Below are 19130 nucleotides of genomic sequence, written 5' to 3'. Positions count from 1 at the left end.
GAGTACTATAATATGTTTGCCCATGTAAGGTTATACAATAATAGGTTTAATTATCAGGGGGCGTAGTGTGAGTCTAATGTCGATGTCGACTGCGTAAAAAAGTGACATTAAATCTATGACGGATCGGAAACTTTCAAGAACTAAAATCTTCAATACCTATTTTTAATGCGCTCGCTAGTAACGATGTTTGATGTAAACTCATAGTCCAGTCAATAAAGCATTATAGATGGAAATCCGTGGAACACAATTTTTGACTACGGGACTTTATTTAGACTAGTTAGGAGGTGAACATAGCAAAAGTCCCCGCCCTTACCCCTTGAGCCATCGGGGAGAGAGGGGTTTAAAGGTATCACTTTTCGGTTTTTCGCTTAATCCTCGAAAACTATACGTCCTAGTGACATGACTACTATGAACCAAAAAAAGCTTATTCAATTTGCTACAGGTGAGATAGTCAAGTTTTTCTATATCTTGTATAGTTTTCGCGGCATCTGCTCTAGAAGGTCTGTAATATTGGAAATTTTATTTTTGTCTTACATGTTTCCACCAGGAGAAAATCGACTAAATCAACATTTAGCTAATATTCTAGACATGCGGGAGCATGTTAAGCCTAGTTCCAGGGAGGGGACTGCACCGTGCGTATATTTAGACGAACCACTTGAAGCCACTTATATATTTGAATACCTAAATAACTGTTTGAGGTATATTTATGAAATTTGAAGCTGATATTTATCTTGCAAGTCTCAACACATGAGCCAAATTTGAAGTGTTAATGCACAGTACTTTTTGAGTGATGAGGAGTCAAATGTGGCCCCAAATGGTTCGTCTAAATATACGCACGATACAGTCCCCTCCCTGGAATTAGGCTTAACATGCTCCCGCATGTCTATAATGTTTGCTCAATGTTGATTTAGTCGATTTTCTCCTGATGGGAACATGTAAGACAAAATTAAAATTTCCAATAATTACAGATCTTCTAGAGCAGATGCCGCGAAAACTATACAAGATATAGAAAAGCTTGACTATCTCACCTGTAGCAAATTGAATAAGCTTTTTTTGGTTCATAGTCGCCATGTCACTAGGACGCATAGTTTCCGAGGATTAAGCGAAAAACCAAAAAGTGGTACCTTTAAACCCCCCTCTCCCCGCCGGCTCAAGGGGTAAGGGCGGGGACTTTTGCTATGTTCACCTCCTAACTAGTCTAAATAAAGTCCCGAGGTCAGAAATTGTGTTCCAGGGATTTCTCTCTACACCGTCGTTAAAGCATTCATTGACTGGACTATCACACTAAGCCCTCAAGTGTAAAAGAATAAAGCCATGAGCTGTGATGCGGCCGCGCAACACTGGCCACTAAAAAAAAAAACTAAATTATTTTCTCGAGAAAGAATATCGAACTTCTTTTGTTTCTTCTCACACACGCTCCTAAGGCGGTTATCACACTGCGCCGCGCTCCGCCGCGGAGCGCGGGGCGACAGATTTAATCATTGTATGCAAGTACCTCAGTTTGTATAGAAAACACGCGCGGCACTTCACACTGACCACGCGTCCGCGTTTTCATATAAAAAATCACGCGCTCCGCGGCGGAGCGCGGTGCAATGTGATAACCGCCTTATATTCATTTTTAGCCAGAATCTCGAGTATCAATCTAGACACGCGGTAACGTATTAAGCCAAGTTCAAATAACAGAACTGGCGAGCAGCACCGTGTGTATTATTACACAGACCATTTGGAGCCACTTTTGACCCCCTAAAAATTTAAAAATGTTTTCACATAACGTGCCTTTGGCTCATTATTAATTTACGATACGATAAAGCATAAGATACACGCAAAATTAAGACCCATCAAGTCACTACAAGCTGGCGTTCGACCAGCCGGCAAAATCACATTTCCTTGTGGCCACTCAGGCAGTAGGAAACAGTCATTTAGTTATGTCAGTCCGATGGCTGACCGCTCATTTCCCCTCTAGTTCATTCGTTGTGATCTAGCTCAGAGTTAGAAAATATACGACTACACGTAGGTATCCTGTATAACTAGCTTACACAGTCTTCTTTTTGTGTTGGTTTTTTTTGTATCATATGGCAATCGATAAATTGTGTAACACGTTATTGTAATCAATTGTTACATAGCTATCATCGGCGTAACAAATCAATTCGGTTGCAATCAAGCAAAAACGTTGGTTAAAACCTAATAATAAACCTCTTTGAGGACTTATCTTTTTGTATACCAACAAAATAATATCAGAAACTCGATACAATCGCTTAAAATTTCTGTTTTACCCAAACACACCACGGCACAATGTTGCCACTGTAAAAGTCGCAATTGAAAATGTTGCCAGCTATGTTATGCCACTAAATACGTACGTCATAGACAAACAACGTACAGCATAGAATAAAAAGACATTCAGAAACAAAACAAGAGCGACAGCCGCCGTCTGTTAACCACTCGAGCTTGGCACTTGGCCAACTCTGCCGTCAAATTAACAAAACGGACCAATGGAAATGCACATCAAAGAAGTTTTTCGGCCAACAAAAAAGACTATCAATTATCCATTTAAGTCCACGTTTTTTTGGTAGTGGTGATATATTGTGGGGTTTATGACCGCAGTTGGAAACTACACAAAGGGAGCGTGAAGAAAGAAATTAATTAAGATAGGTAGCTAGCTAAGACACTAACAAATCAACTCGTTAGCTCACCAATTAAAAAGGTACGAGTAAGTTCAAGTATGCTACTGAGCATGACTATTAACCTCTACCTTATGAATCTGTTACATTAAAATTATACTTAAGATAAGAATATACATACTTACATTTTACATAAAATTATAATAAATTAATCTGTTAATTTAAAAATAAGTCATGTACCTACCAAAGTTGCTACAGAGTACTGACGTAACGTTACGAAAAACTGAATTAAAGTACGAATATAAGGTAACCTAATTAAATCTTTTGATTACAAAAAGGACAGGAAAGAGTTTCCTCTTTGTAGATTAACCAAACATTTCGTTTCATATTTTACTTTTATATCCTCACCCTTTCCTTTACAAGAATTAACTTAATTTTTCGGCGATAGAAACTTAATTTACAACTGAAACAAGCCTCCTTTAAAGTCTTCCCAAAGAATTTACTCATAATAGGAAGCAGCTTTTGTCTCTAATTCAAAAAGGTTACACACTTTGGGGTAATTAAAGTGAAAATGAACAAGTAATTCAATACGTTAACGACTTAATCCTGTGTTTAACACGGATTTCATGGGTCGAACAACACGCTTAATATGTCGCTTAACCTCTTTGCCTGAAAGTCGTTTGTGCTCTCCAAATTATTTTAGCGTTTAAAATAAATTAACTCTTGTTAATTAATTGATCGCATTATGACCATTTTCTGGTTTTGGCTTTCATTTTTTTTTTATCCACAACGAGGAAGCTCTTGGGCTGTATCTCACCTGATGGTAAGTGACGATCAGGATTTACAGATCATTTACAGCATACTCACTAAACAATCTGCTTTTTACGAGAAATGCATAGCTAAAGTGGTGTCAGTCAACCAATTCGACTCATCAACTTACGCCATGTGAATTTTGTATTATGTAATTAAATCTATAAGCTTTGCTGCGAAAGTGGTAGCTGAATAAGCAGGGTCCTAAAATTAAAACCCTAGTATTTTTAGGTCACTGTTCGCGTGTTCTTTAATTTTAACAAACTTTGAAACCTCATACAAAATCAAAATAGTCAACCCTCAACAATGCTCTACGAGTAAATCAACTGTTTGCATCACAGTCAAATGTCTTATTTGTATATTCACTCGGCCAGTTCATTATGGAATATGATATGTTTCGTTTCGAAAAAGGGGAATCCAATTTTCCGGGTACGTCCCATTTCCCCCTTTTCGTTCGTTACCGGCTGCACTCTCAAGGCACTTGTTCGGGCATATTGGGGCATAAAGGCGGGTTCATAAGCAAGCTGTATTATCATAACTGGTTAGGTAAAATAATACTGCGTACTTTACTATAATTTTTGCAGCGGTGTTTGTGCTTTGAAGGTTCAACGTTATGTGGTGGGTCCGGTACTTAAATTTTATATGGATTGTAGGTAATTTCGGTGGAAAGGTAGTCACATTTTTATTTGAATCGGCAATTAGTTTAAAGTAAGTAAAAGAAAAGATTTTTTCATAATTAGATCAAAGAATTCAGAAGATCATAATTCAGCCTAAGGTACTGCCCTCAGGCTGAAAAGATGAAAGAAAATATTTTTCAAAATTCAGCCTTAAGTACTGTCCTCAGGCTAAAACAAATAGCAGTTACTGGCAAAAAAATAAGTTTTATGCCATACACCTCCTGAAACATTACTTTTATTTATTTATTACATAATATTTAACCGTTACATCTTTGATTAAATAGTGTCTTATCCTCTTGAGGTTGTCCAGACACTATTGTTATTTCAAGCTGCCTTTATAGTAAGAGCCACCTTAGAGATGTTGGTCTGGCATTTTTTCACAGGACAACTGTCCATGAAAATTTTCTTTCGTAAATTATGCTACTTTTGGACATAATGTTTAAATCATATTTACCAAATTTCTGAAAAGATATACTATGTGAACAATCCCTAATATCGGAGGTATGAAGTCGCAACGTAATTCCGCATCCCAATTTCAGGCGAGGGGAAAGCATTTCCGCGGTTGTTATTGTTTTCGAGAGGCGAACTTGGACAGTAGCGTTGTAATATTTCGTATTAGCGAACTGTATGCTTCTTGTAGCCAAAGTTATTAATAACAAGATAAACAAGTTTTATAACAATGATTTGTTTATTTCGAATCGTACAGTCAATATCTCTTGTATGCTATTTTTGCACTTGTGTCGATTTCGGCGATTTTAAAACTGAACAATCATGATCAGGTTAACCATTGATGAACTGACGTATACCTATCTAAAAACTAAGGCTGAGTTGCACCACCTAACTTTAACAGTAACTATAACGTTAACCAGTGTTTTTTGTAGGAGTTTGACAGTTTTAGACGTTTGTCAAAGTTAAAGTAAAATGGTGCAACCCAGCCTAACAGTGTAAAATGAATTTCAACTTATTAAAACTTCCTTAATCACTAACACAGCTGTGCGATTTTACTGTTTTAATTTGCATGTTACTGTTAAAATGGATGTGTGTCAGTGTAACTCATCAGTTTATGACCATGTGTGTCCAGATATCTGAAATACTGAGGCTTTTAATATTATTAAATATGTGTTTTCGTCGTTCTATCATCATCAAGATTCTCTCTATAATGTTACCAGAGGCAACTGTTTGGCCCATAGTCACCACACTGGTCAGACAGAATTGAAGTTGTCTAGCTAAGAGTAGGCGCACACCGTTTATTTTTATTATGATTATGATTAGGTATGATTAGTTGGCCGATAGTTTAGTCGGGCAGTTGATCAGTATGGGCATGTATGGGAGTGCGCACACTACGCCGATTCGATTTGGCCGATTCTTCATACAATTTAAAATCGGGCACAACTATCGGCCAACTAAAAAGCAACGGTGTGCGCTTATTCTAAGACATTTGGAAATAAAGATTGACAGATAGTCAATCCCTTTCCAAGCACACGCCTTTCCCTTGCTTTTCAATTTACTTATTTCTTTTACGCCTACTACATAGTTATTTATAGTTTTACGGAGAACTTTTCAAATTCCAAGAAAGAAAAACATTAAAATGTTGTAATAACCCAACCCCTCACCTTAGAAGACGGATAGACAAGAAATAAGTTGTCTAACGAATCTGTCCCGAACTTCAGTTTACATAACGTTAAGCAAGTTGTCCCAGCGAAATTATTAAATAAATAACGCAATAAAACAGGCTAACAATATCATGTGGCATTATATTACAAGCGTTGCTTCGAGGGTGGTGTTTAACCCGTGTCAAAACTTTTTCAATTATGTTGGGAGATAACATATACGCAGCAAACATATTTATTAGACTCGCGCTGCTGGCAGAAGTTTTCAGGGACTTGTCGAGAACTCCTGATGAGACGTAACGCGGTATCCTGTAATAAGTATTGACATGCTTATCCGTATTTGTTTGGGAATGAGCTGCGGAATTCATTTAGGCTTGGTTTTTGTTTTTGCAGTTACAAGGTCTACTGCATAAAATGCTTTGAGCTTATATTGATACTGTTGTTTAACAATTTAGGACGCGAAACTCGATTCAAGCTCTAACAAAGTTTCTATCATGTCATTGGTTAAATTTCGGTATTTGGTCACTTCTAAATCATTATAAAACCCTAGTATGTGCAGGTCCCACTTCATAACATCGACAACCAGGACCTTTTCTACAGACTATAAGAAAAACAGCATTATTCCACATTGACAAAAGCAATTTTTTCTGTAACAGGCTGAAAGCTGAAGTTGCTTCAAAAGCTCGTTAATTGAATAAACGTATCATTAACCACAGCTAATAAATGAATTAAGTATTACTTTATTTATAAATAAACCTGAGAATTTTGAGTTATGCGTGACAGAGCTTAACCAATTACGCCAAGGAATCTCCAATTTCCATCGCGTCAAATTACACGCATATTTAGCATATTAGATATTTTTAACGCGCGCGCCTTCAACGTATCAAGTTGCGTGGAATCCAATCTTAAGGAGTCAAATGAACGTGGGTTGACAGGCCCAAACGTCAAGGGGCCTGTTATACTGACACCAGAATTTGTTACCCGATGTTAGATCCTCCTCAAAGTTCGGAAGAGAGTTTAGTTTCGCCAAATATAGGCCAGTAGAATTAAACACAAAAATTGATTAAATCGGAAATAATTCCTACAAAAGATTTTTTTGCTTTAATGGCTTCATTGGTTGCCCATTAAGACTCTCCTAAGTTTTCGACTTCGACGGAGTTGTGCTTAAGTGGTGGGGGCCCCCGAAAGGGGCGTTTTTTTCGGTTTTCCGGTTATACCGCGTAAAGGACTTACCCTATCGAAAAGTGGTCTTCATGACGGTTGAAGGGCACTTAATCCTGCATTGAATAAGACCAAATTCAAATGTTTTGGACAAACCGTTCTCGCGCTAAAGTTCGGAAAAGTAGAAAATATACGTATAATTAATTACCCTCTCCACGTCCAATGGCTTGTTACCCACAGGCTTCCAAGTCTTGAAAAGGGCCACCTCAACCAGTGTAACCCTATCAAGGCTTACGAGCTTGATGCGCCTATCCTTGTGCGTCCCAGCCGTTCCTTAACTGCGGTTGGTGCACCTCTTCCTTGCACTCTCCTGAACGACCCTGTGTTACCTACTGTGGCTGTCCCTCTTCCTTGCAGCCTCCTGCGCGACTACGTTGCCTAGCCGTATGCCTGGTCCAAGGTTCGACGCCACAAAATCAACTTCGCACGCGTGAAAATAGTTTAAATACTATTTTCCGTGCTTGCAACATTTTTCTTTACTGCTTCGGCTCTATTAGTCGTAGAGTGATTGTATATATCCTATAGCCTTCCTCAATTTATGAGCTATTCAACACAAAAATTATTATTTCAATCAAACTAGTAATTCTTGATATTAGCGCGTTCAAACAAACAATCAAAAAACTCTTCAGTGTTTTAATATGAACTTGTTGTTGTTGATTTTTGGCGTCAAACCTTAGACCAGGCATACGGCTAGGCAACGTAGTCGTGCAGGAGGATACAAGGAAGAGAGGCAGCCACAGTAGGTAACACAGAGTCGTTCAGGTGAGTGCCAGGAAGAGGTGCAGCAACCGCAGTTATGGAACGGCTGGGACGAACAAGGATGCGCGAATCCAGCTCGTATGCCTTGATAGGGTTACACTGGTTGAGGCGCTCCTTTTCAAGACTTGGAAGCCTGCGGGTAACGAGCCATTGGACGTGGAGAGGGTCATTAATTATACACATATTTTCTACTTTGCCGAACATTTGCACGAGAACGGTTTGTTCAAAACATATGAATTTGGTCTTTTTTAATGCAGAATTAAATGCCCTTCAACCATCAGGAAGACCACTTTTCGATAGGGTAAGTCCTTTACGCGGTATAACTGGAAAACCGAAAAAGCGCCCCTTTCGGGGCCCCCACTACTTAAGCACAACTCCGTCGAAGTCGAAAACTTAGGAGAGTCTTAATGGGCAACCAATGAAGCCATTAAAGCAATAAAATCTTTTGTAGGAATTATTTCCGATTTAAAAGCTAATTCTACTGGACTAATAAACTTTAATAGGCAATAAGACGGAATAAAATGTCCTTGCGTAAGCTACTCTTAGTATAGGATCGTGGGGACTTGAGATAAGTATCTATTGAAATCTTCGAAGCTTAAGGCTTTCAATCGAGTTGGTCTCTTACACACTTGAGTGTGTACTGTAGCTTCAAAAATCCAATCTTTCTCTTAAGAAGTGGTTTTAGACCAAACTTAAGAATTACATAATATCATGCCGAGACGGGGCCTTGAAATAATCTCACCACACCCCTGAGCAGTTTGACAATAATTATGGTTCAGTACAAATATTATTGGGAAACTAACATTATGATTATGGGATTATGAATCTAGTGTTATAATACTTCTAGGTGCCGTCTTGTCTTATAAAATATATTTATATTGCTCCGAATTTTAAGGTAAAATATACTTTTCAGTTTCACTCTTGTTGGCAGACCAAATACAAAGTTCCTTTACCTATCCATTTACGTTTAAGACTTAATTTCACAAGATAGCTAAAAAAACGCAATTACACAGCGGAAAAACCTTTTTACATTCCAAAACGATTCTAGAGGCTTGTTTATAAAATTGTACCCTTTAATTTTTATTAGATCCAAAAGCTGGCTGAAATTTAATTACCCTAATGAGTCCGTAAATGGCCGCCCTTGGGGAGGTCCGGCTAGGGTTGCCAATATTGAATTTTCTTCGACGAAGTATAGGTACTTAGTATTTTTCGAACATAGCTATAAAAATAAAAGATACACTTTACAACCTATTTTTCGCTTGAAAACTGCAAAAAATAGTTTTGCACTTCTCGTATTTTTATCTAAATGTTAAAGTATAATGCATTTCACATTAAAAGTTTAATGCATACTGTTCTTTTATATATTTTTTTTTATTGTTGAAAGCATATTAATGTTATCGTACTGTTATGTATGTATATTTCTTCCAACAGTTATAGTATGCAGTCTCAAAATATGTTAATATAGGTAATATAAATAAATAAATAAATAAATCTTTAGACAATTTCACACATCGCCAGCTAGCCCCAAAGTAAGCAACTTAATGCTTGTGTTATGGGTGCTAGCTTAACGGATATACTACTTATATACTTTTTTTTAAATACATACATATTATACATAGTAACACCCAGACCCGTCACAGAAATTAAAATACAATACTAATACTTTAGTACTTAAATTATAGCATGGTTGGCAACCCTAAGTCTGGCGTTTACGACTGGTGTTCCATCGGCACTTCAATGAGTTTGGTTTCAGCATTATTTTTATAGCTAATTAAAAATATGACTTTTGGATTAAGATTAATTTTTATGATTGGTTTTGCTGATTAATATTTGTATTCTCCTGTGATTCTACACGCGTCAATTTTGGAATAAAATTAGGAGTTTTAAAGATATGTTAAGTCTAAAAGTGTAGGTATCTTTATAGAAACTCATCGAGCGCGGTTTGTATGTGAGCGCGCCAATATACGTATGCGGCGCGCACGCACACAGTGACAAAATTCGGCGCACCTCACCGCTAATCACCGCTAAATTTTGTCAGTCTGACAATCCTTGCATTGTGAACTTAGTTGTTGCCGCACGATATAAAAATATGCTAAAATAGGTAAGCCTAAGAGTAGCTTAATACATTGTCAACATACTCCAACAATGCAACAACAAAATTAATAACGTTTCTATTTCTACAAGCTCGCAAACGTTAACTCCCCAGAGCATTTCAGATGCAGCCATTCATCATAACAGTACACGTTGTAGAACAAAACAAAACAAAACGCGTTAGTTCCCAGGAGAGCTATTCTGGCGTCCAGACGGGGTGGTATTCTTAGATAATTAACTCTTTATGGCTGGGGACAGATGTTAGCAGCGGCGCCATAACGTATTTATGGACGACAACTGCGAGATGAATTCCTGATTTCGATGGTGGTTCTGTAAGTTTCGAAACGTGATCGTGCTATGAAAATAAATTTAGATTGGATTTTCGTGGCTGCAAATAAATTCCGAACGCGGTGTCGTTTTGGTTGCGCTCAGACAAGTCAATCCAGCATGTCATTTAAATGCCTACATAGAGGTAGAGAGACAAATCCCATTAGGTATTCATAAAATCGTAGTAAATGTTTAACACCTTTTAATTGATACCCCGCATGACAAAATACTCGTAATTTCCATCGTATAGGTTCCATTGTTATTAAATTCCTTCAGCGCGTATAGGTATGTGTAGTATATTATGTATGTGAAAGCTTATTTAGGACACATAATAGACTAATGAATAGGCTTCGCTATTTCATTTGTTTCAATGCGAAGCAGAAATAGACGCAAATTATTATTTGATACTAGCTGACCCGGCGAACTTTGTTCCGCCTTAATGGCAATAAATAAGCAGACTTTTTTTTTAATTTCGAACGGGATAAAAAGTATCCTATGTCCTTCTCCTGGCTCTAAACTACCTCCCTGACAATTTTCAGCTAAATCGGTTCAGCCGTTCTTGAGTTATAAGTGGTGTAACTAACACGACTTTCTTTTATATACACTCGACGTCAAATAAATCGCACCTCCCGCGACAAGCATTTTCAAACGTATGCATCCCCACTTCCCACCAATATTGGTACCATTAAAAAGCCTAGTTCTTACCTTCATTTCATTAAAGGAAAGGTTTTTACCCAAAAAATGTGTCTTTAGAAGGATCCAGAGTCATTTCTTCAAAAAATAGGTAGTTACGCTAGAGCCAACTTTTATGGCTATAAAACTGTTAAGTTGGGTTTAATTGCTATCCATCTGTTAAAGAGGACACGTGAAATCATTATTTGGTTTTATAACCATAAAAATTGGTCTAATTGATCCCATAGGTGGGCCCAAAGTGAGGTATTTTTTCAAGTCACATTTATGGTATATGTTAATCATTTATTAAGAAATTAAATGTGTTTTTCTTTAAGGATATTTATTGGGCTTTCAAGTAACACCAATATTATTGGGCTTTCAAGTAACACCAATATTATTGGGGTACCATGATTGTGTCAGAAGAAAATCGTTAAAGTTCGCGTCGCGGAAGGTGCGGTTTATTTGATGTTGAGTATATATAATAATAGATAAAATAGATTGAGATAATTTAGTACACCTAACATTAGAACTGTATTTACAATCGTTCGTTCGTTCGTTAGTTTCAGCCGAAACACGTCCACTGCTGGACAAAGGCCTTCCTCAAGGACTTCCACAAAGACCGGTCCTGCGCCGCTCGCATCCAGGCACCTCCCGCGACCCTCACCAGATCGTCGATCCACCTAGTGGGAGGCCTGCCCACGCTACGTCTTCCGGCTCGTGGTCGCCACTCAAGAACTTTCCTGCCCCAGCGGCCATCAGCTCTACGAGCTATGTGCCCCGCCCATAGCCACTTGATTTTAGCGATTCTGCGGGCTTTGTCAGTCACTCTGGTTCTCCTACGGATCTCCTCATTTCTGTTTCGATCACGCAGGGAAACTCCGAGCATTTACAATAGTATCAAAGTAATTTAAAGACGTATAAATTCAAAAAATGATCACAAGGCCACCTGTTTGAAGACAGCTTTGATCTTGTCATATAACTATTAGAGAAACGAAAACATAATGCTTTTATAAGTTACGGTAAACAATTTGTTCACAAATATTGAAGTTTGTCCCTCCTAACGCGTAGTTCTTTGTTACTTTCACTAAGAGAAATAAAGCCGGGGAATGGCCCATTCGAATGTAAAAGAAATCTGAGAGCCGCTATTAAGTTGGGCTCCGAAATGTCATTAGTAAGTTTACCGTTTCTCTTAAACTTTAGTTTTACCCTTTTATCCTAAAGCGCAAGTAAGTGGGTAGGGGCGATTGGGAATGGCCCGACCCGGGGAATTTTTATATTGATTGCCTCCGAATGCGTCAAATAGTTGAGAGGATTTCTGGAATACTGTGTCGTCGAAGTACCGAAATACCTTTCGGTAACTACAAAAGGCAGGCACTTATTCAATAATAAGCGAGATTGTAGCAAAAATGTTTTGAAATTTTTTTCTGTCGGAACTTGCATTCTCGTTTATAAATCTAAAGAGGAAATCACTGCATTAAAATGTTTAATGAAACATAATATAATATGTGCTAAACATGTCTTAAAGAATAATTCTAAAATAACAAGCATTGATTTTCCAAATCACACTGAAATATCGCCAGTAAGTAGTTTATGCTTAATTTCATTTCTTTACTTTTTAATCACCCGCTATGTAAATACAAACAACGGCATATTATGCGTATTAAGTAGCATTTTGCATTTATGCCTTGTCTAACTCGCTTTCGACAGGACTAAGTTTACAGTAGTTTACGCTAAAACCCATACCTACCGAGGCACGGTCAGCGTACCGTTTTTGACAAGGGCCGGCGCCACTTCTCCCATAAAGACGAATAGTTGCCGACCCTTAAACCTGTCGGGTGTTGTTTCCACCCTGTATAGCCAAAGTCCATTATCCGTGCGAGACAAGATTTGCAATATTTATCAGCTCGGCTACGCCACATCGGCGCTAATTACTTTTCCTAATGGCCGCTTTTTGGACCGGCATAAATTGAATTCCGACGCAGGGACACGTTACATGGGTAACAAACTGTTTATTTATTTACAAATGCCATGCCCGTCACAGGTGAGTTGAAACGAGTTCTTTGACTAGCTATGTTTGGTTATTCGGTGAGGGATATTTTTGACCGGCTTCCAAAAAAGGAGTTTCTCAATTCATCTGTACCTATATTTTGTATGTAGGTACGAGTATGCTACCGTAGAACTACGTCATTTGCGTTTATCGCTATTTTTCTTACAAGTGTATGTGTATTGTCTAAGTCCAGATTCATATTTAAATTAAATCAATCACAGACATGATATTTTATATTTCGTTTCTCAATGCGTGATGTGGTCTCTTTCATGATATTAAATCTGAAGCTATAAGACCCGGATTATAAAACAATGCCCAATTAAGAATCTATACGAACTCATTCATACTAGATCGGACTAATAACTAACCACAACTATTGAAAATCCAATCTAGTTTTCAGTCATTTCATTACAGAATGAAGCACAAAACTTACATTTTGATTGAATTTCAATATTTCGACCAATCAGAGGACAGAATCTATGTCTGAGATTGGATCTAGCTTTGATTGTCATTTCATAACGGGTCTTAATCTTACTGGTGGCCCAATTCCAGAGTCTCATCAACACACTGTCTCTTGTATCGTGTATCCTTCCAATCCGCAATATTGAGGACATTGTGTACGTACAATACACAGTTGACCTTAACAGTGTCAATAGATCGGTGTCACCGTGTGCATTGTGTAGCCGATAGTCTCAAAGGTATCGTCGGATGTAGCAAATGAATCTGTTGTATTCAGTACTTGTATTGAATTAAACTATTGAATTAAAATTATTTAGGGAAGGCTCACCGTACCCAAAATAGTCATATTGTCGCCATACTATGTGACATGAATTAAGTTTCTATCTAAATATTATTATTAAGGCAGGTATGTAATTCTTAGATTTATTTATTTAGAGGGATAAAATAACTATCTAAAATATTAGACAAAACATTTCAAGCAAATTGGAATAGTATAAGAAAATAAGATCCAATCCAGAAAAGCTTATAGCAATAAGTTGCTTATTTTAAAAATTAAATCATTCTCACTATCGGAATGCACCATAGTAATAAGTACTATGGGAGATATCCCGAAACTTCTTTGTAAACATAACTTATTTATAGCCAACATTGTTTACTTCGGGAACGGGGGTGTAACGAAAATAAAACCGCTATTCCAAGGAATTTGGGAAAAATACTCAAAGGCAGAGTTTAACAAAATATGCAAGCTTGGGAGAACTTCAAAAAGTTAAACAGTGGCTCAGAGGAAAACACAAGAAAAACAATACGAATTCAAACCGGAACTTTCCTAGCTTTGGGCTTGTTTTTCATACTATAATTTCGAAATAGGATTAGGTAATTTAAGCCTAAGTAAAGATAGCTACTTATGTCCTTGTGTTTTCACCAATAGATAGAGTGTTTTATAATTAAGGTTTACTTAAATACAGGGTAACTTTGCAATCAGTGTCCAAATTTTTAGGAGCGTTTGGAAACTCATTACAAAATCATCCTGTATAGACATATTTTTTCAAAAAGAAAAACATGGAATCGCTTTTGAAAGGAGATGTCTTTCTGCGACAGATCCATATTCACGCAGGTGAAGCCGCGGGCAAAAGGTACTCGTAGTTCAAAATAAAATTTAATCTCTCAGAGAAGACTTCACAATTCATTTCGAAGTGCCTTTAGTGATAGATATGTAGAGCATAAGGGCGCGTTTTCTAAAAATGATTTCATGCATGACGAACTAATACCATGAGAATATAGTTTTCTACACGATGTGATAATTGACCACATGTTGACATTTATGAGTCATTAACTTCCTATTAAAATGCCATCATCTGGCGTTAAGAGTTTTAAGCTTAGGGCAGCAATAAAATGAACTTATTTCCGTATCTAAAATATAAGTGCTACATTATCTAATTACTTTAGGTACACTGCAACTTAAGTATAATTATTAGCTTTTTACATAGGTAATTCTGTTGCTGTTCTAGGTAATAATCTCTTAGTAACAATCCTGTATTTCGGGCTAAACTCGAAACTTTATTATTACTAGGGCACTAAGTATTTAAGTTGTGAGCCTCGACAACATAACGTGTTGTTAGACGACATCTGATACTTTTAATGAAAAGTTTGACATTTTTGACTACAACCTTATTCAAAACTTTTCATCATTTGAGCACGTTTTGTATTATTAACATTAAATTGAAAATTATCTTGACTACAAAACATGGAATTGACTTGAGGAAATTTTCGCGCGAAGATTTATTATGACTTTCGACGTGGTTAATCAATACAAAACTGAAGCGGTCAGCTAAATTTCACTCCTGGTGATAAAGATCTGTCCTTTACCATTGTAAAACGCTAGTTTAAGAAGTATAATATTGTATGTCATTGGCTCACCAGTGAACTTTGCGAAAGTCGTCCAAAATGACTAATAGTGGCGTAAAACATTGATGTTGTCAGAAAAATGGAAGAGAAACCTCGTCATGTGATATACGTATCGTAGGATTGAGATAAAATCCTAGGCATTAATTCCACTAGCAGTAATAAAATATTGTATGACCATATTATGGTTAATACGTTTTTTTTTCGCTGGATGTCACAAAATTTTTCAAACGCTCAATAGGACGCTTGTGTCGTTTAGTCCAAGTCCAAACATTTCCAAGTTTGATAAATACGTATAAAAAGCTTGAAAAGCCGTTTTTAAAATTGTGACAGTTGACGAATTAAGGATCTATGCATAATGGTCCTGAAAATAAACAGCTATCGACTATGGAGGTGTTTTAAGATGAACCAATTCCAACAAAAGTCCCATGCGCTCGGAACACTTTGAAATTTACGGTCGCCTATTTTTCCGAAATATCCAATTATATGACAGAAAGGTCACTAGAGAAATTTAGAATGGTTAATTTTTAATAGTAAACAGCCACTTTTTTTCCAAAAGTCTTCAGTTTAATAAGGGAAACTGACCAGCATAGTCGAATCGCCATTCGTGACGAAAATGTAAGCTTTTACACGTCTCGTCAAACAACTGACTATTTGAACACTCAAAATATGAAATAAACAGGTCCAACGCTACAAAATTCTTGCTTGGAATCTAAACACTTCTTTTCTTACCCATATATTAAAATTTAATGCATGAACAGCGATTTATGAATCCATAAGCAACTGTCGGTGCGGTCAAAAACCATGCTTTGGAAGTGCCTCAAGCTGTGTGGAAAAAATGCTATGAAAAGTGTTTCGGACACATTAAAAAGTACATAAATCATGAAAGACAATACCAATAAACGCAATCAATATCATTTTAATAATAAACTACTTTGTTTTCATAGTTAGGCTCACAACTTAAATAGTGTCCCACGTATTAAATATCCAAAGCTAGGCATAGGATCTTTGGCAGATTTCAGTCCACTTATTTTCTAATTATTTTTCAAGGAAAATGTGAAAGCAGCTTGTCAATTTTTTGCGGAAAATTGAAATACGTTGGGAATTTGAAGCGTAAACAATTTAGAAAATTACTATGAAGTGAATAGAAAGGAGGAAAACAAAATTAAGTAGCTATTTAATAAAAATGTTTCGGGCTGTTTTTTTATATTATAGGCAGAAAAGGAAATCATCGGTTTATTGTCCTTAGCTAAGTACTTTTTAATTAATTTTTTCACATTCATCATCATATTTATATTTTTGTGCTTATCAAAAGTTTTTGTGCGTCTTGATCTTGATACCTAATATCAGCGTTTCAAGGTGCATATTATAAAAGTTAAATAAAAATATTTAAGACATACTTATTTGGGAATTTCTTTTACCTGTTTATTGGCTGAATAGGTAAGCCATAAACATTCTTCGGTAATTTGCAAAACGTCTACCATATTTAATAAACATTGTTTATATTTATGCGTCTTTTATGGCCATACTCATCAGCACTTCCTTATTTTATTTACTTGATAAGCTGATCAAATGTATCCATAGCGTGCTACCGGTAAGTGCTCATAAAAACATTCACTTCGCCTGTCCGTTGATCCAACATGGATAAATAAAACAGCCAGGCCTTTTGGTTTGAAATTTCATTTTTTTTAAGTCCTACTTCCGAAATAATGCGCATAAGCAGCTTAAAAACCAGCATTTAGAAGTCCAGTTCATTTGAATCAACATTTTAGATATTTGCTAAGCCACAAAGTTAAATACATAAATACAACAACAAATAAGTATTGTAGTGGGGTATAGCTTGATCACCAATCATCAGATAAACTTTGTCTTACGATCACAATATAGGAAACATTGGTTAAATTGAATTACAATTTAGAAAACATTTCCTAAATTGAATTACACCGCAGCCTCCATAATAATAAAAGTTACACCATAATTTAACTCTGGTTTAAATTGAAATTTAGTAGGGAAATGTCATTTTAATCCAGTGTTCATCCCGGGTGTAACTTTTTATTAATGGGGATTGAGATTAAAAGCGTTACACCGCGCAATTACGCTGACTGAGCTTCGAAACATGCTGATTGTTCCGAATGGAGTGGCCGTTCTATTTGGTGTATACCCAAGTATACCCACAGAATCTCAGCATCTCCTGTCATTTACGCAAGGCATCCCATTACTGGAATGGCACTACTTGTGTGGGCAATTTTATTTTATGCCGTACAACCATCTACATTTGTCTTTATTGCGGCTGCTTAAGAAAGTACAGAAAAAGGCTTTAATAAGACAAGGCTACTTATACTCCTTACTTAGTGTTATTACTGTTGTAAAATGTAAGACGTAGTCATAGAGATATTGATATCGCTGTGTACAAGTTTTTGGTGTCCCATTCTTTGAACGAGCCTTAAAGAAATTTTTATTCTTCGCAATAGAATCCTAGATGTAAATAAAAATATACTCGCGCCTTACAGCAAGCTATGCGACGTTCTATCGAACTTACGGTTATAGCGCCTTAAAAAATTCATTCGCACACAAAAAAGTAATGCTTTTGTTTTCCTTGTTCCAGGTACTGTGCTCGTGACGATAAGTGATCAATGCATCAAACAAACAACTTTTATCGCGACGCAAATTCAGTCGTAAAACCTAGAGCCGTAAGTCATAAGTCGTAACTCCTCGACTTTTGTTTCGGGGTAGAAGTGCTGTGCTGTGATGTTGCGAGCCTCGCCCGTAAACGGCAACGCCGAATATTCGGGCAGCGATGACGACTCGCCGTAAAAGGGACTTGTTCCGATCCGGGGACAACATGCTCTTGACTGTATACGCGTGCTTGCTTCTATGGAGGATTGACTGTGTCGTCGAGAGTACGAAAGGTAATTTTGTGTTAAATTTTAGTTGTAGCTTTTTATTCATGTGTCACCGTAAAATTGTGAATTCTGTCAGATTATAATCTAACGTAGTTAAATTACAATCTAACCTAACCTAACCCACTGTTAGTTTACAATCTAACGCGTTATATTATAAACTGACAGAGTTATTTTACAAGCGGCCGCCCGCGACATCTTACGCTCTAAAAGGAAACCCCATGCAAAATATAGTCCTAGCACTTGTAGTTTCTGAAATTTCGTGATGAGAGAGTCAGTCAGTGACCATTCGCCCTTAGATTTAGGATTACAACTGAATCTGTAATGAAAACACAGGATGCGATCAAGCAGATGCTTGATTACGAGCATGTGTAGATTTTCTTTTACTTTAAATAGATAAAAAAAAACATGATGCTCTTTCAAAAGTTTCTGTTGGATGAGTCCAACTTAACAACTATATGAACATCATGCACGTACAGCATAATGTTGCGCGTCTCGCCTTTGAATGAGGTTGCCGTATATTTATTCCGGAAGCAATGTCGACTCGCCGTAAAAGTGACTTTTCCGACCCGAGTGTCCGGACTATTATTAGAACTTAATCAAACGAAGAATTGATACGACGCCTCAGTAAATCACCTTCAATAAATAAAAGAAAACACTGAAACATTGTCTCAAAATAAAAGAAAATTAAAACTTATGCTATACAAGTTTTGGTGAGTCTGTTTTCACTCACAATAACACTAACTTGTCTTTGAAGATCATTTCAAACTACCAAAATGGCTTACATGGAACTAGAGATAGGTTTTAGAGAGTACAAGGCAATCCGACTCTGTTATATTTCGTACATTTTCAAAGAGATTCTCGCGTATGAATACTGTTTGCTCGACAACGGCACCTTTTGGTGCGTTTTGTTTTATTGCTCATGCATTTCAAGTGCTAGATTTGTTGGAATATGTCTCGGATCTATTGCTTTTGTTTCTTATCGTATTGTTACAATTTGCATTTGAATTAGGGCATGAATATCGGAATCTCGGAAT

General features: G+C 36.8%; 1 protein-coding gene across 1 annotated transcript in view; it reads left to right on the top strand.

Moving 5' to 3' along the window:
• Window positions 1–19130, top strand: part of LOC135079360 (lachesin-like) — an 87030-nt gene that overhangs the window by 9356 nt on the left and 58544 nt on the right. Inside the window, exon 2 of the mRNA XM_063974003.1 lies at window positions 17799–18102. Within this exon, the coding sequence (XP_063830073.1) occupies window positions 17991–18102 (112 nt within the window). The 5' untranslated portion in view covers window positions 17799–17990. The remainder of the gene's footprint in view (window positions 1–17798; window positions 18103–19130) is intronic.

The sequence above is a fragment of the Ostrinia nubilalis genome, chromosome 16 (genome assembly GCF_963855985.1).
Source record: "Ostrinia nubilalis chromosome 16, ilOstNubi1.1, whole genome shotgun sequence".
Taxonomy (NCBI): domain Eukaryota; kingdom Metazoa; phylum Arthropoda; class Insecta; order Lepidoptera; family Crambidae; genus Ostrinia; species Ostrinia nubilalis.
The sequence above is the reverse complement of the archived record's forward strand: the minus strand, read 5'-3'. Positions and strand labels throughout refer to the sequence as shown.